Source organism: Carassius carassius, chromosome 10, assembly GCF_963082965.1.
Source record: "Carassius carassius chromosome 10, fCarCar2.1, whole genome shotgun sequence".
NCBI lineage: Eukaryota > Metazoa > Chordata > Actinopteri > Cypriniformes > Cyprinidae > Carassius > Carassius carassius.
In genome coordinates this window covers 3942491-3964434 of record NC_081764.1, presented here as the reverse complement: position 1 = coordinate 3964434, position 21944 = coordinate 3942491, and the positions used below count along the sequence as shown (strand labels likewise).

Genomic DNA, 21944 nt, shown 5'->3' with positions numbered 1-21944 from the left:
AACAAACAGCAGTCTTTTAGTCTGAACCATTCATAAATAATTCACAGTTCATGATTAAACTCCAACACTAGATTTAAGTAGATTCTAATAATTCACCTGATTATATAATTTAATTAATAAATATATATTTTTTATATTTAATTAAATATAACGCATACCACCATAGAAACACCACTGAAGCTGATCTAGTGCATACTAAATTAGCACGTCTTAACGTTAACCCATAAAACGCAATGTGTGCTTCGACAGCAGTGGGCTGCGGTATTGATGATGAATAATCTGACGTGTTGTTGCATTCGCGGTTAATTCTTAAAAATGACAGTGTTTCTATCGCGCTTGGCTAAATCTCTCCTCGAGATCTCCTTGATAAAGGTTTTCCTGTCAGGAGCATCCCACCGTTACTATGATATCTGTGGAGCGATCGCCTGAAGGCTGAAGGTAAGCTCGCTTTCTCTCAAAGAGAACATTAACCAACCAAGTGAAGAACGTACTAGCAGGTGCTTAATGGCGCGCGCTACATTTGTATTTCAATTAAGCTGTTTTTAAAATATTCAAAGGAAAACATAAAACGCTTGTGGTGTTAAAAGGTCATATCTGAAACTATAAATGCACATAACGCGAATATGTGAGCTTGCACGGATAAATACTGTAGGCTAGCCTAGTTATTTTCGCTCTTATGAAATGCGATTTTACGCGCTTAGTGAAGCCAGGTAATACGGGCCACTCTCTGGTAAATCATATCGGAGGGGCTTAAAGATGTCTCTGCACATCGTCCAGATGGTTGTTTGTGTGTTATGGGCTCTTTTATCAGTATTCGTTTGAAATATGGCACGAAAACAAGCCCAAAAGCTATTGAAATGTCCGATGTCCTCATCTGTCAACACTGCAGATGCACGTGCTCAGGTCAAACGGGCAATCTGTACAATCCTGTTTTTGAACAAAGAAACAAATGCTGTTGTAACTTATAGGAATTTATCATTTCATTTATGTAATTGCAAGAAATGTTCAAATTTGCGTGGCTTGAGAGAGGTTACATAGAATTTGGGCTCAGGATCTTTAAATTGTAATTTTGAACGTATAAAAGTTGAAATTGACGTGTAAGAAAAGAAAATAACCATTTAAATATAAACTAGAGTAAATTTCAAATTATATATATATATATATATATATATATATATATATATATATATATATATATATATATATATATTGTTGATGAAACCTTTCTTTTGGATCTCCAGTAGTTGTTGTAGCAGTTTGGAAAGAAACTTTAACATGTTCCCAAAGAGAAAAAGGCTCCAAATTGAATGTCAAACCATAAGCAATGTGAATGCCTACCTCTGTTGTTACTACACAGGCTTTTGGTTTGGATGTAAAAATACCAATTTGATAACTTCTGTCTTGGTCTGAAATAACCTGATAACCTGTTTGAGTTTTGGACACAATTTGTAAGGTGATTAGTACTAAAATCACATTTAGCAGTTTTACAGTTTACAGTTTTTTTGTTTACAGACTGTCATGTTTTATTTAAAAAAAATTAATAAATTAAATATATATATAAAAATTCAAGCACACCTGAGAAAACCAAAGTGAGGTTCATTGGAATGGACTCTGGATATGAACTGATCTGAGTTCATTGCTGTTATAAATATTTCAAAGGCATCTACTGTACTGTATATGCTTTCATGGTGCAAAACATAATATACTGTATGCTATTCTTTTTTTGCAAGGTGAAATAAGAGGCTTTTGATTCACCATGAGAGAAAGCGGTCAGTGTCGATGGAGTCTCTGAACGCTGTGGAGCTCCGTGAACTGGGGGATAGGAGCAGGCGAGAACCTCCTCAGGCTTCAGGACCGTGGCCTGCGGCTGGCATCGAGAACGCAGCGTTTGAGGATGAGGATTCGGGAACGAGGATCCGTGTTACCTCCAGAACATCGGGACCTGGGTTCATGTCCATCGACTCTCAGTCGAATCCGCTGCCTATTCGGAGAGAAGTGCTGTCACCGTGCTCCGAAGACGAACCTGAGCTCGAGTATAGCAGCCACCCGGTGGACTACGGCTTCATTTTCGCACTCATTTTCCTCATAAGTGGAATCATATTAGTGGTAATTGCCTACACAATCCCAAGAGAGGCTAAAGTCAACCCGGACAAAGTGACAGCACGCCAGATGGAGAAACTAGAGATGTACTACGCACAACTCGGTTCTCACCTTGACAAGTGTATTATCGCTGGACTTGGTTTGCTCACTCTTGGGGGAATGCTCTTATCGGTTTTATTAATGGTGTCTATATGCAAAGGGGAACTGTATCGCCGCAGGACTTTCGCTAGAAGACCCATGAAATCCTACGGATCCATTAATATGAGGATGAGACAGTTAGCTGAGGGAGATGGGAGGGAGACGCTTGTGGAATGTGAACCGAACATCACTGCAGACGCTGCGAACGGCAATCAGGTTCCTTCTGCAATGCTAAACACGTAGCACAACTGAATCACACTGAAAAACCTTAATCTGACAGAAACAGTGCTCGCAAGGCAGCTTAAATAAAGGTTTTAGGTAAATAAAAATGGTTGGCTTTGATCATCTATAAATTAAGCACTTCATCAGAGCCGCAGTCGCTGTTGCCATACTTTTTTTTTTTTTGTCTATTGTGTTACCAGTTCTCAAAAAGCAAATTGGTCTGAAAAAAAAAAAGCTGCAGATAAGCAACTTGCTTTAAGTTTCTTTTTTTTATATAATAATAATAATTGAATTAATAATTAATTGATCAACAGAGAAAACAAAAATTAGATTACATAAAGACTAGATTAATCACTTCAATTGATAAATGTATTTTAATTGCATCTTTTTATATTCACATATACCTGAGAAAGGAAGAAAAAAACGAATTGCTAATAGTGGAATAGTGCCACGTGTCGGTTAGATTTTCAGTGGTAAACACTAAAAATTCAAATCAGTGGCAGATTCTTTCCCTTCCATCTTAAATTTCTTAAAAAGTATAATGTTTATATATATAAAACTGACAGTCAATGCTGAAATCATGAAAACAAACTGTGAACTCGAAGGAAACCTGTATCATTTTACATTCTCATTTTACAACAAAAAATGAGTCATGCAATAATGTGAAAACTTGTGATATATAACGTACATTTATTCATCATAGTAGCAATGGTTGTACTGTCTTTGGTTTTAAAATTGAAGCCATCATTAAACAATTTTATGTCATGATGCAAAATATTGTTACTCCTATAAAACTTTTTTTTTCATTTTCTTTTGTGCCAAAATATACATTCTTATTTTCTCCTTTCAATTCTGGGGTAGAATGTGACATGTTTTCACATACAGTAACCTGGTCATGCTGACTTGCGAGCACTGTCATATTAACAAAGAAAACACGCAAAAACACAGAATGGGACGATGCAAAAAGAAAAGCTAAAAACTCAAAAGACTGTTGAATGAAAGCACAATGGTGAAGCGTCATAATAACTCAACATGCTGCAGAACAAACAGCCATCAGCTACTTTACAAAACTTGAAATAAATGTCTGTATAATCTATAACATCACTAAAGACACTATGAGTGAAATAACCCATATACAAGCTATTATTATCCAAGGATGCAATATGCCTTAAGACGTTACAAATGTTCACCGTGAACACATTTAACATTGTTTGTATTTGTATACTGTTGGTGTTTTGTATATGTGTCACACACTTACTCGTTGTCATCAACCCACATTCTTTGAGTAAAGACAATGTACCGCAACCAAGGGAATAGACATGTGAATGCTTAACGTTTTAAATTTTACAATATTAATCAGTATGGTAAATTAGTAGATTTGTTCTAACAATAAAAAAGTGAAGATTTACTGTAATGGTGCAATATGCATTAGATACCAGTAGAGAAATATTATATATGTTTCCATATCAGTGTTCAGGTTACAAGGTTGTTGTCTTCATAATGTCACAACAGATACATGCTACTGTATGCTTTAAGAATATGCTCATCACCAACCCTTTCAAAGCAAAGCTAATGTTATATCACATAAGCAGAGGTTCATGTACGTGATCCCAGCTGTCCTCTTTTTAGTTTGGTTTTCATACTGAGGTAGTAGCTGACTTTTCTATAAGTACACTTTTCAAAATCAAGATTGTAATCAAAACTAAGCAGATGTATTACACACCATAGATGTTGTAAAGATTACCCTGCAAAGTTATGTTTCCAGGTGTGGGGTATCCAAAATACACTGATCTGTGTAGAACAGCTTTATTATGGCACTGAAGAATCAGTTTGCCCAAACATTAACATGAACTCACTCTGGCCATCTAAGATGTAGATGAGTTTGTTTCTTCATCAGAACAGATTTGGAAAATTGCTTGAATTGTTTGAACTACTCTATACTGTCCTTTGAATATTTGGTGGTGTAAAAAGTGTGATGCGCACATGCTGCTTGATGCATCACTAACTAAGTGCTGTTTAAAATGAAATGGACTAGTTGGAAATGTTTCATTGATGCATCATTAAATCATTGTATTAACTGTAAGATGTTGGTTATGGTGTGATGTAAAGGTACAAGGAAAAGGGAACGTGGTAAATTGCTTTCACATCTTCAGTTGTGTAAAATATTGTCTTGTATGCACAGAGGAACTATTATTGAGCACATTTATCTTACATCAAATCTGTGCTGTTGGTCACATTGCTCATGCACAAGCCCCTAAATGAATGTCAGTGTCATTTAAAGACATTAGGAAATGCTGTAATGCTTTTTCAAAAGGACAGCCTGAACTGAGCATGTCACTGTATTGAGAAAGGTGTTTCTTTCAGCAAGGATGAATTAAATTGATCCAAAAGTGACAGTTAAGACATTTATAACATAACAAAATATGTCCATAAAAATATGAAGCAGCACAACTGTTTTAACATTGATGATAATAATAGGAAATGTCTCTTGAGCAGCAAATCAGCATATTAGAATGATTTCTGAAGGATCATGTGACACTGAAGACTGGAGGATGGGACTGGAAATTCAGCTTTGTAACACAGAAATTAATTACAGTTTAAAATATGGTCAAATAGAAAAGAGTTATTTTAAATTTGAATAATATTTCACAATATTACTGCTTGTACAGCAGTTTTTATAAAAAAAAATGCAACCACAAATAATTTCCTGAATAAATATGGTTATTTCAATCATATTGTGTACTGCAACATGTATACTGAAAATGTGCAGGTATTGCAGAAATATTAAATGTAGTATGGCAGTATATTATACAAATGAGCACAATGATGGGGCTTGTTAATCGTTTGGGCTGATTAGAAGCAGCTGCTCATCTTTGTTAATAAATTATCATCACAGTACAATCTGTGAAAGTTAATCATGAAGTCAGGCTATAAAGAGCTAGAAAACACACACACACACACACACACAGCTCTCTTAACACTTCAGAGGCTTAATGATGTGCATAATGCTTGTGTGGGCCAAACAGACTGTTATGTATTCAAATGAAATCCAGTACCACAGTACTTTTGGGTCAATCACTCTGTTTTTTTTTAATGTAGAAAGCGGGGGTGTTTGAATTGCATGTGGACAATGTGAGTTGTGCATTTGAAGTCTGTAACCACTTTGTGTATATTCAAGGCAAATGTGTCACCTTTTTATACAGTTTTCAAACTGCGTGAAATAAATGGTTTTGTTGCTATACCCATTTGAGTCATTCATGTACTTGAAACGGCGACAAACCTAAATATTGCATGGTATAGTTCCCATTAAATGTGAAGCACAAATGTGTTTTTTCTGTATCGTGACTCAGTTCTATATCTTCTAAAACCCCCTAAACAAATTGTCACATAATTCTCACAGTATTATTAGTGCAGTCATGCTTAGAGGACACTCAAGAGTGTCTATATCTCCGGTAGTAGCGGGCGGTCACACTGACAATTTGGTCATCATGACTCACTGTGTCCATTACAGGCATTGATTTCCACTACATCTGCTGCTGGTGTCCCTCTCACTGAAGCCACCATCTCCAGAAGCTTTGCTTTTATCTACTGATTCTTTAAAGAGACTGGGGAGCAAGTTCAGGGCAATTACTCGTAGGTGAAAAGCCCTTACACAAATATAAGCACTTGTAACATTTCAGATGACACGTTTAAACTATATTTTTACTCTAATGAAGAAAATGTGATGGGTGCTTACCATGCAATAGTGCACTAAAGTGTGTTACTAGGGTGGTCAAGCAGTTATTATTATTAACTAAAACCATTAAAAAAAATACTTTTTGTACTTTAAAATAAATAGGTTCAATTACATTTAGCAGACGCTTTTATCCAAAGCGACTTACAGTGCATTCAGGCTAACATTTTTTACCTAACATGTGTACCCTGGGAATCGAACCCACAACCTTGCACTGCTAACAATGCTCTACAACTTGAACCCCAGGAACAGAAATGTTAACAGAAATAACAGAGAAAAAAAAAATTCTATATATATATATATATATATATATATATATATATATATATATATATATATATATAATTTATTTATGTTCGGTAGTTTATCATTGTAGTTAAGTTTAACTTGAAGTACTGAAATAAACTAAACGTAATAAATAAAAATGTATAATAAAAGGTATTCATTTATTTAAAAACTAATAATAAAAATATCTAGTGAAAATGATAAAAACTCAATAGAATTACTAAAATGACTTAAAGTGAAAACTACAAAATAATTCACATTACATACAATATAAAGAACAAACGACAATAGTATATGGCTGGTGCATCAGTCAGTGAAATTGGTTGTTTTCAAATGTTTTATTATCTGTCAGGTAGAAAATGAATAGCAAACCAGTATGACTCAAATCTGACTGTTTTAGCAGGTATAAGCTATTTTTAACAGTATCTTTAATATCACAAAAATATTTATAACATTAGAGAAATGTGACCGAATAAAAGCAGTTTAACTGAATGAGTGCAGAATGAGTCAAAAAAGAGCAAACAAAGAAAATCTGAAAATATTGAATTATCAGTGATTATTATTATTATTTTTTTTTGTGGCAATTTCAAAATGAAAACCAACTGCGTTATATTTTAATAATAATTATTTAACAGAATTATTAAGAATAATGTTTGACCACAACATAGTTTATTCAAACACAAAGTGCGTATCACTGCAGAACAGCGAGAACTATGGGATGTTAGTGCATCTACATGAACATGTCATCATATCCTGGTGGAGGCATGTGATCAGGGTCTGGCCTGAAAGGTAGAGCAAAACAAATTTATCAGAGGCGATGATATGATGTCAAATGAGGTAACAGCAGTTTTACATCTGAACTCAAACTGTAAATATACCATTAAAGCTCTTACCCAGGTCTGTGTCGCCCAACCGGCCCGAAGGGGTCAAAGCGTGCACCAGGGGGCACAGCGCCGGGAGGAAGGACTCCAGGAATACCAGAGGAGGGGTCAAACCCTGAGCGAGGAAACCCGGCACGTAATGGATCCACAATCATCCCTCCTGCTCCTCTTCCCCTAGAGAAAGAAACAAGAACAATTCATAATTCAGTGAGGATGGTCGTTCCTTGAAGGTGCACTTATTCATTAGAGTTCTTAAATATTCTTTGATATCTGTTATTCTAAGAGGACAAACCAAGCATTTTCCCCCCATCTGTTTCATTCTACATAAGGGTGGTCCAAAGATACTTCTGTATCTACAGGTCAACACGCATGATGCATTTAAAGTTGACTGTTTTGACAAATAATTGATGACATTTCTCACCCGAAAGGGTCCAGATCGGCACCGCCTGCGGCAAATGGATTCATCGGATCAGGCCTAAAAAACAACACACAAAGAAAGACATTTCAGAAACATTCTGTATTTTAAATAACCCTTACATTTTTATTTCTGCATTTAACATTTTTTAAATTTAATTTGTAATTTTTCTTGAAATTAGTTTTAGCAGTCCTGTTTTAAGTATTTTCTAGTTAATTATTCTGTTGGCTGGTGAGATGATAGATAGATAGATGGATAGATAGATCCCCCAAACTGGCTGATTTTGAAGGAAGTGATGCCGGCAATGGGCATCTCTCAGTCCACAGTCTGCAGCGCCAGACACACAAAACCCTCAGTGCTTCAAATAATAGACACAGTGCTGCAGTGAGAGCTCTCATGCTGCTAAATATTAAATAAGAAAGAGGAAATGAGCTGACACCTACATAGCACAATCACACACAAACATACAAAACAAACCCTCAAAATCCCAAAGCAGCCATAATGTCCTTCACACACAAACACCTTCATTTACAGATGAACCTTAACTTGACAAAAACTTGGAGGCAAGGCAGCACAAAGACTTATTTTTATCTAGTTTCTATTCTATTCTATTCTATTCACAGTATGTTAAGAATATGGATAAACTTGTAATGACGAATAATCAGTCTCTGGGGTTTCTCATGCTAGTTTGCTGTTGCTGTTCAGTTAATAATATTTAAGTTTCTAACAAATAAGTAAATAGACTAAAATAAAGATACTTTCTTGAAATGTTTTTCTTTCGTTAAATAACAAAAACTTCATTTTCTCCATTGGGAAACAGATTTTTAAAGATAGCTACGAGGTTGCTGACTGGCATATACTTTTCAATGTTTATTTTTTATTATTTCTTTATTTCAACTTGTTTTTTTAAAAGTTAACAGCAGCATTTGTGGTGAAAAACCACATTACCCATGATGCTTGTTCAGGAAATTCCACCAATCAGAGTCACGGCCAGCAAATTGCACCAAAAGAGCTTGCAGGGAACAGGAAACCCAATGAAACACTGATAATTATGTAATTGAGTTTTTAATTTAACCTTAAATATATTGTTTCCACAGATAATAATCAACAACTTTAAACTTTTCCACAATTGTTTTTAATAGAATTATGTCATTGGCAGTGCTTAATGGGATTGTAGCTCAAAAGTACACAGTCTTGCATCTTTGTCTTTTTGACCCATTTCAAATATGTTTTTGCTTCAAATTAAAGTTTGTAATCTTGTGATTCACCTCATAGCCAGTTGTTTGGGTTCATAGCTTACAACTCTTTAACAAAAACTCTATAGACAAAAATTAGTTGAAAAAAATACTTGGAACCAGCACCACTGAAAAACTGGATGAGCACTAATGCACTCTATTGCAGAAAAGTATCATTCTGCAGATAATTATCCAATCCTGCAAAATCTATGACTATTTCATCCTGCTAACAGTAAATATTTTGTTTTTGTACTTCAGCATTTCTTAAATCATGGACCTACAAACCTTGAAAGTACAAACACAGGGGACTGACTATCCTATTTCAGGTTTTAACTGTTTTTAAACAGCACCGACCACAAAAGTGAAATCACAAATTATTCAGTGTGCATATTTTCACCTGCCATCAAACAGATGTTTGTGAACCACTGGCTGCTTGAATGCTGTTAGGGCAACTGTGCTATACAAATCTCCACAGACTGGATCTCAAAATGACCCAGAAATTCCCTTAAAAATTTGACACCCCTAAAATCGATCTATAATTTGCATGAGATAAAGGAATGAGTTGATGAAAGTTCACCAGTTGTGTGGGTGTCTGCTTGGAGGGCCTCTGGTCGGGATCAGGAGAGGATCACTGTGAGGGTCCCTTAAGTTTGAGACTCTTTCGCTTTTTGTCTTCTTCTCTGTCTTTCCTTGACCCTCTTCTTTTTTAGAGGGTAGCAGTGAGGACTTTAGCTTCGTGATCAGCTTGTCTGTGTTCTTAAACACGCTGAAAGAGCAAAATGGATATGTTAGAGCACGTATACATATATTTTTGATTCATCTATTCATGTTTTTGAAGATTGTATTGTCGTGTCTTATGATTTATGATGGCTAGAGAACATGTATGATATTAAAACCATCCCATATACAGTACGTAGGCATTGAACATTTTTTTAGAAAGAAAGAGAGCTTGAATATGTCCAGAAGTAATGATTTTTGTAAAAAATTTCAAACACAGAAGATTCTAAGATGAACAAAGTTTGAAACATATTGCATTTATATGAAACAGAAAATTGCAACATTGTTTTTTGATCAATTTAAGCCATGCTTGGCAAATTAAAACCGTCTTTCAAAAATATAAACATTTCCAAACCTTTATACAAGTGTATTTACACTAATATAAATGGTTGCATCATTGTGCATATAATTTTTCTAATTCTTCTCCCCTAACCGACGACTGGATTGTTAAAAATGTAACATATAGTAAATAAATCTAAGTTTTTTATAACATAAACACCCCATAAAATATGAAAAACAGGCCAGAAAATGGTGTAAAAGCATTTTAGACATTTTGCACTGATGATGTAGAGCATAAAAAGCATGAAACTGCACCAAATAAGTTCACAAACCTTTCAAAAGTCTGCAGATTGGCTTCATCAACATACTCACTTACGTTAACTGTGAGATCGGTTACTTTTTCTGTCGTGGAGTCCTGCAAAAAAATGTGAAAAAAACATTAATCTCTCATCTGTGATGGCAAGCCGTGCAGTAATGACTGAACCGCATGTAATTCAGCTTTATTACCATTAGATTGAAGATCAGGGTTGAATCCACTGTGAAGGCTTTGAGAAGCAGGTTTGACTTGTCATCATTTGATCTGTATCTGAGTGCGTACAGCTCCTTGCTTTCACTCCAGCCAGCTGGAAGCAGTTCTGACTTCTTTTCTCCATCTTTAGGCTATTTTGGAAATTGATAATTTCTAATCAGGCAAATGTTTGTGATTCCTTGCACTAAAACAAACTAGTACACCATTTGCTGCAGATTTATGTTGGTTTGATATTTTACGTAATGCAATGACAACCAGATATTTAAAGTGTGTCTTATGTGTCTTTTTGTATGAAATTGTAGTAAACACACATTCCTGCTTTTTTTGCGACAGATTATCTCGTATAAAGAGTTAAGAGTCAGCATTGCCTTACCTCATCTCCAATGCCCAGACATTTATAGCCACTTTTCACTACTTCCCAGTGTACAAAACAAATCAGAGCATCTTGGGAAGAGGTTATTGAGCTGGCTACGCAGTTGAAAAGCAGCTCCAGTCCAGCCATCTTTAAACACAGTGATATTCAGAAGAAATGAAACCAAAACAAACCGCTGTCTGCGTGAAAATAAATAGCGACTTCACTCTGAATGCATAGCGTATGGACGCCGCAACTGTAACTCTAAATATTTAGTTTGAATTTTAATATAACTTGGGTTTTGCAAGGTCTACTGGTTTTTTAAACCTATATTTAACAAATGTTTATTTTTGTTTGTCACGCTGAAGCGGTCCGAGCAGAATTATTCCCGACTGGAAACAACTGATTGAACCCTTCGTTCCGCTGTCATTAAAAGCGAAGAGACACTTTTGGAAAAATTGTTTTTCAAATAATTTCAAATATCTGATTTAGAACACTCTTTGACCATAACCAAATAGAAACTGATATACCCTAGCACCCGCTATATCAATCATATACATATTAACCCGAATGTATTCAAATTATTACTATCGTTTGTTTGCCTGGAAATATTGGGTGTTTTGTTTGTGGAGTTTACTGTGTAATCCTATAGATCACAATGTAAGTATTACAGCGTTTGATTAATTTATAGTGTATAACTTATACAACGTGATATCATTCACAGTCCTTTCTTGTAACATTTAAGTACATTTAAGCGGACCAGCTCACCCCTAAACCATCTCGATTGGGTTCAGGTCCGGTGACTGGAGGCCAGGTCATCTGGCGCAGCACCCCATCACTCTCCTTCTTGCTCAAATAGCCCTTGATGCCTTCAGTGTGACTCTACAATTTTCATAGTCATGAAAATAAAGAAAACTCTTTGAATGAGAAGGTGTGTCCAAACTTTTGGTCTGTACTGTATATACAACCCGAATTCCGGAAAAGTTGGGACGTTTTTTAAATTTTAATAAAATGAAAACTAAAGGAATTTCAAATCACATGAGCCAATATTTTATTCACAATAGAACATAGATAACGTAGCAACTGTTTAAACTGAGAAATTTTACACTTTTATCCACTTAATTAGCTCATTTAAAATTTAATGCCTGCTACAGGTCTCAAAAAGTTGGCACGGGGGCAACAAATGGCTAAAAAAGCAAGCAGTTTTGAAAAGATTCAGCTGGGAGAACATCTAGTGATTAATTAAGTTAATTGATATCAGGTCTGTAACATGATTAGCTATAAAAGCTTTGTCTTAGAGAAGCAGAGTCTCTCAGAAGTAAAGATGGGCAGAGGCTCTCCAATGGCTCTCCAATCTGTGAAAGACTGCGTAAAAAAATTGTGGAAAACTTTAAAAACAATGTTCCTCAACGTCAAATTGCAAAGGCTTTGCAAATCTCATCATCTACAGTGCATAACATCATCAAAAGATTCAGAGAAACTAGAGAAATCTCTGTGCGTAAGGGACAAGGCCGGAGACCTTTATTGGATGCCCGTGGTCTTCAGGCTCTCAGACGACACTGCATCACTCATCGGCATGATTGTGTCAATGACATTACTAAATGGGCCCAGGAATACTTTCAGAAACCACTGTCGGTAAACACAATCCGCCGTGCCATCAGCAGATGCCAACTAAAGCTCTATCATGCAAAAAGGAAGCCATATGTGAACATGGTCCAGAAGCGCCGTCGTGTCCTGTGGGCCAAGGCTCATTTAAAATGGACTATTTCAAAGTGGAATAGTGTTTTATGGTCAGACGAGTCCAAATTTGACATTCTTGTTGGAAATCACGGACGCCGTGTCCTCCGGGCTAAAGAGGAGGGAGACCTTCCAGCATGTTATCAGCGTTCAGTTCAAAAGCCAGCATCTCTGATGGTATGGGGGTGCATAAGTGCATACGGTATGGGCAGCTTGCATGTTTTGGAAGGCTCTGTGAATGCTGAAAGGTATATAAAGGTTTTAGAGCAACATATGCTTCCCTCCAAACAGCGTCTATTTCAGGGAAGGCCTTGTTTATTTCAGCAGGACAATGCAAAACCACATACTGCAGCTATAACAACAGCATGGCTTCGTCGTAGAAGAGTCCGGGTGCTAACCTGGCCTGCCTGCAGTCCAGATCTTTCACCTATAGAGAACATTTGGCGCATCATTAAACGAAAAATACGTCAAAGACGACCACGAACTCTTCAGCAGCTGGAAATCTATATAAGGCAAGAATGGGACCAAATTCCAACAGCAAAACTCCAGCAACTCATAGCCTCAATGCCCAGACGTCTTCAAACTGTTTTGAAAAGAAAAGGAGATGCTACACCATGGTAAACATGCCCCGTCCCAACTATTTTGAGACCTGTAGCAGAAATCAAAATTGAAATGAGCTCATTTTGTGCATAAAATTGTAAACTTTCTAAGTTTAAACATTTGCTATGTTATCTATGTTCTATTGTGAATAAAATATTGGCTCATGTGATTTGAAAGTCTTTTAGTTTTCATTTTATTCAAATTTAAAAAACGTCCCAACTTTTCCGGAATTCGGGTTGTATATATAACTATTATTATTACATTAAATTACATTACATTTAGTCATTTAGCAGACACTTTTATCCAAATGAGGACAATGGAAGCAATCAAAAATAACAAAAAGAGCAATGATATTTAAGTGCTATAACAAGTCTCAGGTTAACACAGTACACGTAGCAAGGGCTTTTAAATAATATAATAATAAAAAAAACAGATACAATAGAAAAAGTATAGAGCTAGTGTTAGAGGTCTTATATATTATATACAAAGGTATAATAAAGGTAGTTAGATTTTTTTTTTTTTTTTAAGAATAGAATTAGAATAGTGAGTGCTAAAGTTAGAGGGTCAAATAAAGATGGAAGAGATGGGTTTTAAGTCGATTCTTGAAGATGGCTAAGGACTCAGCTGCTCGGATTGAGTTGGAGAGGTCATTCCACCAGGAGGAAACATTTAATTTAAAAGTCTGTAAAAGTGACTTTGTGCGTCTTTGGGATGGCACAATCAAGCGACGTTCACTAGCAGAACGCAAGCTTCTAGAGGGCACATAAGTCTGTATGTAATAAAGTAATAAATTAAGGTAAATGGGTGCAGAGCCAGTGGTAGTTTTGTAGGCAAACATCAATGCCTTGAATTTTATGTGAGCAGCTACTGGTAGTCAGTGCAAATTGATAAACAGAGGTGTGACTTGTATTCTTTTCGGCTCATTCATCTTGCTGCGGCGTTCTGAATTAATTGTAAAGGTTTGATAGAACTGGCTGGAAGACCTGCCAAGAGGGTATTGCAATAGTCCAGCCTGGACAGAACAAGAGCTTGAACAAGGAGTTGTGCAGCATGTTCTGAAAGAAAGGGTCTGATCTTCTTGATGTTGAATAAAGCAAATCTGCAGGACCAGACAGTTTTAGCAATGTGGTCTGAGAAAATCAGCTGATCATCAATCATAACTCCAAGGCTTCTGGCTGTTTTTGAAGGAGTTATGGTTGATGTGCCTAACTTGATGGTGAAATTGTGATGAAACGATGGGTTTGCTGGGACCACAAGCAGTTCTGTCTTGGCAAGGCTGAGTTGAAGGTGATGGTCTATCATCCAGGAAGAAATGTCTGTTAGACAAGCTGAGATGCGATCAGCTACTGTCGGATCATCAGGATGGAATGAGAGGTAGAGTTGAGTGTCATCAGCATAGCAGTGGTATGAAAAGCCATGTTTCTGAATGACAGAACCTAATGATGCCATTTAGATTTATTTATTCATTTAATCTTTACTGGCTATGTTATGTTTCTTGTTTCTTTTGTGTATACATTTATTTAATTAATGTTTACTGGCTAAAATATTAATTTACATATGGGATGAGGACGTAAACATTATGAAATAATAACTCCCAACAATAATATGCATCACAGTGCAGTGCATTATATTCCTTCAAATGAGGGTTTTAAGCTTTGTTGTGCTTTAAAATCGTGAACGATTGAAAGTTCATTGTTCATGGCTTTACTTGACATTCTCAAGCTAAAAATAACAAAAACATCAACATCTGGTTTGACTTACAGTGCACTGAAAACACATTGCACAGAAGCTTACTTCAGAGAGCAGGCCTGCCGTCTAATCAGTGCTTCAGTGTTGCTTTACATTCAATTACAGCACTTACAAGAGCCCCACAAACCTTTTAACTTTTATTTAAAGAACAAATAGATTCACTGCTTGGATATTTTCTGCTTTGACAGAATTTCTGTGACTTTCTCCTGTAGTAAACTATAAATACTGTATTAAACAAAATACTGTATATAAACCATGATGTATTGAAAATCTGGTCAATGAAGAATGCTGTGAATTTGTGGATAGTTATGCAGTTGACATGATTTTGAGTGTTTTATGTACAGTAGTCTTTTAATGGGGTAAGATTTCTTTCTTAATACTTTTATTCAGCAAAGATGCATTCAATTGATCAAATTTGTCAGTAAAGACATTTACAATGTAAAAAAAGATGAAGCAGCACAACTGTTTTCAATAATTTGATAACAATAAGAACTGCAGCAAACCATAATATTAGAATGGTTTCTGAAGGATTGCGTGATGCTGAAGAGTGGAGTAATGATGCTGAAAATTCAGTTTGCATTACAGGAATAAACATTATTTAAAATGTTAATAATATTTCACTGTATACTATTTTATTGGATTTTTGATCACATAAATGCAGCCGTGGTGTGCACTAGAGACTTCTTTCAGAAACATTTAAAAATCTTAATGACCCCAAACTTTGGAACAGTAGTGGATTGATTAATTATATAAGAAAAACGTTGTTTAATATTGTTTATATAGCATGTGAAACTGCAGAACACTGCTGTCACAGCTTGACATTTCTTGTCAACTACTCATTTGCTCTCAAAGAACTTTTGAAAATTGTTGTTTTGCCATTCTGGCCTCCAGATGTGCATTTGATGCCCACAGCAATCAAGAGCCTGTGCGTCAGCTCAGTGTCGTCTCTGTATGATTGATGTCACTCAAAGTTCAAGGGTTCATGATTCATACAGTAGCTCCCCTTCAAGAAAGATTTATTACTACAACATGAGAGTAATATACAGTACTGCCCATCTACATCAGCCTTTACTGCTGTCATATGTGTACTCAGAAGTATCTGCTTTAATGAAAATTATAAATGGCAACAGTAATGTCTAACTAGACTTTTGTCTAGATCACTTTTCAGCCTAGTTTAGCCAAGATCGTTCCATGAGACAGTCTGACCGACATCTAAAGCGACCAATAACATCATTGCTTCATTTAGACGTACTGTTTAGGTGCAGAATAGAGGTATGCTTTTACATTTATTAGCAATCTGAGTTATGATTTTTATCTATCTTATGATAAGATGTGAAAAAATCTCAAAGATGTATGGTAAAGGAGCTAAGTCTATGTATTTAACTATATGCAATCACCTAAATCCATAGCATCTTTGTAAATATATCTGCCAAATAAATTTATTAATTAAATATTTAAATATTATATATATAGATATATATCAGTGGTGGGCATAGATAATTTTTTTTCATCTAGATTAATCTCACTGTAATCTTGGAATTAATCTAGATTAATCTAGATTAAAATGGCTAATTTGAAGTAAGTCTTTGAGAACAGGTTTCTTAAGCCAGGTGGCGCATTAGACCATGGGCTCATCTCCTGTTTCCAAAATGCATCACAAACTGCTTGAGAAAGCTGTTCTACTATGATAATTGTTGATGAAAATAAATTATGTTCAATAAGATGTACTTGTTAGTACTGATAGAGCTGTGCTGACGGGCTTGCCTCGATTGCACTCAAACATAGTAGTTTGACTACGACTCTTCCCCTGCGCTACATCAGTGCTTGGCCGGCATCTTCCGCATTAGCTAAAAGGGGAAGGGGAAAGTCGTGGCCTAGTGGTTAGAGAGTTTGATTCCTAACCCTAGGGTTGTGGGTTTGAATCTCGGGCTGGCAATACGATGACTTAGGTGCCCTTGAGCAAGGTATCGAACCCCAATTGTTCCCCGGGCTCTGCATTATAAATGGCTGCCCACTGCTCCGGGTGTGTGTGTTCACTGCTCTGTGTGTGTGCACTTTGGATTTGGGTCACCATACTTGGCTGAATGTCGTGTCACTTTAAGGGATGCTTTGTGTTTAGATGGTACTTGAGACTGGAAGAACTCCTACAGTAAACTAATTCCGCATTGCACAAGGTGCAAACAACCTTATGCCTGTTTCACACATACTCTGTATGCGTTGCGCATTTTTTTATGCACCCATGTTAACGGATTCCAGCTTGCGGTTGCGGTCTGTCAGTGCGTTCCAGGAGCGGTGCGTCTGCAGCAGTGCAGCGATCATTCACATACCGAGTCTATTTTTGCTGTGCTGCACACGCTGAATGAAAGTGACAGTGCATTGTTCGCAGTAAAAATAAACATGGTTTGACATGGAAATGCAGTAATTTCACAATAAATGTATACTAATTAAAGCCTACTGTGTTTCACATGCAACACATGAGTTTTTGGCTATATTTAAAACAAGAAAAAGAGCACCTTTAGATAAACGAGGCAACATAATATATGCACTTTAAAGGAAGCAGAAAAACAAAGTTCATTTAGAAACGTGCAATTGCTTGTAATAAAGATTTAAATGGCACGAGAGTTGACTGTTTCTGCTAGTGGTGTTTTAATTTTAAATATTTGCAATATCCTAACAAGAAAAGTAGGCTAATTGTTGTGTTTAAATGTTTCGTCACTTATTTGAGCAGCTTATTATATGAGTCAAATGCATTAGTAATATGTTGTTTATATTTATTGAGTTTAAACTAAAATGATTATGAAAGAATTTTACTGCTCTGTGATAAAAGTCACAATGGTGAAAAAGATTTTTTATTTTTTCACTTATTTATTTTTTTAATATAAAATAATGAACAAATGTTGTGTTTGTGGACTAAATGCTGCAAATGTGTCCTGTGTGAAAGCACAATGAGTCCGTGCTGCTCCTGCTCCACACACGTAACGCACACGGACTGCAGACGCACTGCAGACGGAGTATGTGTGAAACAGACATGTCGAGGTTTCCATTGGGAAGTTTCTTTAAAAAAAATTCCCTGAAGCAAACCCGGCAGCTCCAGCAGCATCCATGTTAGCACCTCACATTTAATGTGGTAATTTCATACATCCGCACTAAAATATCAAGGTGAAAGTCATCATAGCTTGCGTAGTATAGACCCAGCTCCTGACCCAACTTTGAGAATAGATTAACGGCGATATTTATTTTACTGGCCGATAAGAGTATATATATATATATATATATATATATATATATATATATATTTGTAACTTTTTTAACTTGAATAGGGAAATTGCACGGTACCCCTAAAAACTAGGAAGTCACTTGAAAAATAAAATGCTGTAGAATCATTGCAAACTCCTAAAATGCCTACATAGAAACTGCATAGCAACGTCCTAGCAACCACCCATAGTACTCTAGCATTTGTAACTTTTTCCTCTCACTACAGGGGACAGACATGCAAAAAAAATAAAAAGAAACCTAACAAACGAACGCAGTTTTCATTTCCCTGTTAAAGACTTTAGGTCTTCAGATTAGAAAGAATAGATCAGTTCTCTTCTCAAAGTCTGTTAGGTATATAGCTCTAGAGCCAGCTGTCTTGAAGGCATATGTTGACTTCAGATCACATACATAGAATAAGGGATCATAGTTTCAGTCGGTTTGTTCACACAGGTTCAGGTTTGCCTGAAAATAAGGCCACCATGTGTGAAGTTTTTCATCTGGTTGCCTAATGAGGTCCAGACATGGCGCAGCATTATCATGAAAAACAAACTATTCCACATATTGCACATCAAAGCCAGACCACCTCCAAGAAGCTACTTACACAATAACATATCACGTGATAAAACATCCAAATAAACTGTATTATGGAGAGTCATCTGACGGTACTTCCTTAGTTTTTAATATTATTTTATTTCTATAATTATTTTGTTATTCTAGCATTACATAGACAGTATGTGCCATACATCTGCATAAGTTTAGATACAAAAATATTTCTGTAATTATAAATTATGATTGCTTAGTAAAGGTTTTACTGCATAACAAAATCACAATAGTGTGGTTGCAAGTAGCATTGTAAGAAAAATCAAACATTACCAAGAAATGCTTTAAATCTTCAAAACATTGTGTCAAAACACATGAAATTTAGGTATGCAACTATAAAAGACGATAGATGGATGGATGGATGAGGGTGAATCCATGCTGAGTGTGAGATGTTGTTAGCGTGCTTTGGCTGCTCTTGTCCTGTTGAGCACATTACACACAGTCCAGGTGGAGCATATGGTCCTTGTTTGAGATGCTTTGCTACTTTATATAGCTGAGCTGAAGTCTGTGAAGTCTTTTGCTTCTTTTCTTTGCACTTCAGAGTGAGTCTCCACTTCTTGTCTTTCTCTTTTACAGACAGATACTGCTAGACCATTCCCAACCTGTCAATCAGCTAATATTGTAAAACCGTCTATTAAATGTTACTGTAAATGTTCAGTTTTGAAATGACTGACAGGAGGGTGGATTGGCCCCTGAATTTTTTTTTTAATCAAATTAATACTAAAAGGATATGAATAATAAACCTCACATTTTATTCCATTTGAGATTAACAGAAATATCTTCAAACTCACATTCCATCTGTGGAATATTGGAGGAATGTTTCATGCATTCCATGTACATTCTCCACTCCAGACCTGCAGACTTTGAATACAGTCATGGCCAAAAGTTTTGGCAGTGATATAAATTTTGTCTTTTGCAAAGTTTGCTGGTTAAGCTGTTGTGGTGTTCATTCACATTGTTTCTAGATTATTGTGTAGAGCGATCAGATGTATTTTTAATTATTGCTAAAAGCTTCATTGGCCATTGTTTTTTTTTTTTTTTTTTTTTTTATCCTGACCCAAAATGACCAGCTAACATACAATAAACTGACTTAACATATCAGCAGTAAATGTGGAAGTGTGAATGAGTACTAGTCAGGTAATATTACTATCATACGAATTATATTGTAAGAGCAGACAAATTGCTATAAAAGGAGGGAAGAAGTGCTTCTGATCATTGTTGTTGTTAGCAATGGTTACCTCGGTTACCAATGGTTACGTGCAGCCTTCATTGATTTGCATCAAAATGGCCTCACATGCAAGGAAATTGCTACAAAGAATATTGCACCTGAAAGAAACATTTACTGGATCATCAAGAACTTTAAGGAGGGAGGTTCAACTGCAGTGAAGAAGTCTACAGGATGTCCCAGTGTGTCCACTAAGTGCTAGGACCGTCTCCTCCTGAGGAGTCAGCAACAGAATCGTGTCAGAACCAGTGCAGAGCTTGCTCAGGAATAGCAGCAGATTGATGTGAGAGCATCTGCACATGCAGTGAGGCCAAGGCTTGGTGTCAAAAAGGGCTGCAAAGAAACCACTTCTCTTCAAGAAAAACATCAAGGACAGACTGAAATTCTGCAGGAAGTACAAGGATTGGACACCAGTAGACTGGGGCAAAGTTATTTTCTCTGATGAAGCTGCCTTTCAACTGTTTAGGACATCTGGAAAAAAAAAATATATTGTTCAGAGAAGAAAAGGTGAACGCTACCATGAGTTCTGTGACGTGCCAACAGTGAAGCATCCTGAGACCATTCATGTGTGGGGTTGCTTTTCATCCAAGGGAGTGGGCTCTCTCATGATTCTGCCCAAAAACACTGCCACGAATAAAGAATGGTATCAAAACACCCAGCAAGAGGGACTTCTTCCAACGACCTATGAGCAATTTGGTGATGATCCGTGCATTTTCCAGCATGATGGAGCAACATGTCAAAAAAGCATGAGTGATAAAGAAGAGGCTTGAAGATCATTATATTGAAATTTTGGAACCTGGCAATTCCCTGGATCTCAATCCCACAGAGAACCCGTGGTCAGTCCTCAAAAGGTGAGTGGACAAGCAGATGCCCACAAATTGTGATCAACACCAAGAAGAATGGACTAGAGAATGGATGGCCATCAGTCAGGATTTGGCCCAAAAGCTAATATCCAGAGTGAATGGCAGAGGTTATGAAAACAAAATATAGACATTTTTATTTTTGCCAATAAAAGCCTTTAAAACGTATATACCTATTTGTTTTTCAGTATACCATAGAAACGTGGGAAAATAATCTGCAAATACTAAAGCAGCAAACTTTGCAAAACACAAAATGTATGTCCCTGCCAAAACTTTTGGCCACAACTGTAGAGTTTCAGTCATCTGTATGTTTGTGTTTTAAGGTGAACTAATGAATAAGTTTTTAATAAGAATTTAGTTTTTTCTCTTAATGGGAATTAGTTTTATTTTTTTAAATTACATATTGTGACGTATGTGCATATAAGATGTTTCACATATATAGCACACATTTGGTTCCTTTTGAAGCTTTTTTTGTCCATTCAATCCAAGGTCACAATAAGCATTCATTTAATGCATTTAATTCATTTAATGTGCATTTCTCCAAAACATCTGATATTGTTTAATCCTGTGGGAATTGAAACAACATGAGGTTGAGTTAATAATGACAGTTTTCATTTCTGGATGAATTTCTCTTTTAAATTAATGCATGCGTTTATGGCAGTCCTATGTAAAGCATGATCTCTTTCAAATGAACTGGTAAATGGAAAATTGAGTTGACTCCTTAAAGATGTGAATTGGTATTCTAAAATCTAAAAACCGTTTTGAAAAAAAAAGAATGGTAGTTATGTAATATTGGTTATGTATCTGTAAGTCTGTGTTTTTATCTTCTGATGAGACTGAGTACCAAGCCCTTCAAGGCTGTGGAGGAGAGCAGCCCCTCTCAGTACATCCATAACAGCCTCAAAGGAAACCAGAGAGACAATCCAACAAACTAGAACCAGCAGGGAAGTGGGTTCTCCGACATCACAACAG

General features: G+C 36.2%; 2 protein-coding genes across 2 annotated transcripts; one reads left to right on the top strand and one right to left on the bottom strand.

Annotated features, from left to right (window-relative positions):
• Positions 1-202: 202 nt before the first annotated feature.
• Positions 203-2559, top strand: LOC132151234 (transmembrane protein 74B-like). Its single transcript, XM_059559346.1, has 2 exons — positions 203-431; positions 1731-2559. The coding sequence occupies exon 2, from the start codon at positions 1780-1782 to the stop codon at positions 2479-2481; it is 702 nt and encodes a 233-aa protein (XP_059415329.1). The 5' UTR covers positions 203-431; positions 1731-1779; the 3' UTR covers positions 2482-2559.
• A 4238-nt stretch (positions 2560-6797) lies between these two features.
• On the bottom strand, positions 6798-11334 carry psmf1 (proteasome inhibitor subunit 1). Its single transcript, XM_059559345.1, has 7 exons — positions 10968-11334; positions 10573-10725; positions 10398-10480; positions 9587-9775; positions 7781-7834; positions 7372-7533; positions 6798-7260 (listed from the first exon to the last, which is right to left on the bottom strand). Exons 1-7 carry the CDS (start codon positions 11094-11096, stop codon positions 7209-7211), a joined length of 822 nt encoding a protein of 273 aa, XP_059415328.1. The 5' UTR covers positions 11097-11334; the 3' UTR covers positions 6798-7208.
• Positions 11335-21944: the final 10610 nt, after the last annotated feature.

Coding starts and splice junctions, on each gene's coding strand:
- psmf1 (XM_059559345.1), bottom strand. CDS start 11,096: ATGGCTGGACTGGAGCTGCTTTTCAACTGCGTAGCCAGCTCAATAACC. Junction 9,776..10,397: donor AATCTGCAGACTTTTGAAAG/GTTTGTGAACTT, acceptor TTGCTCTTTCAG/CGTGTTTAAGAACACAGACA. Junction 7,534..7,780: donor GCCGATCTGGACCCTTTCGG/GTGAGAAATGTC, acceptor TTCTTTCTCTAG/GGGAAGAGGAGCAGGAGGGA.
- LOC132151234 (XM_059559346.1), top strand. CDS start 1,780: ATGGAGTCTCTGAACGCTGTGGAGCTCCGTGAACTGGGGGATAGGAGC.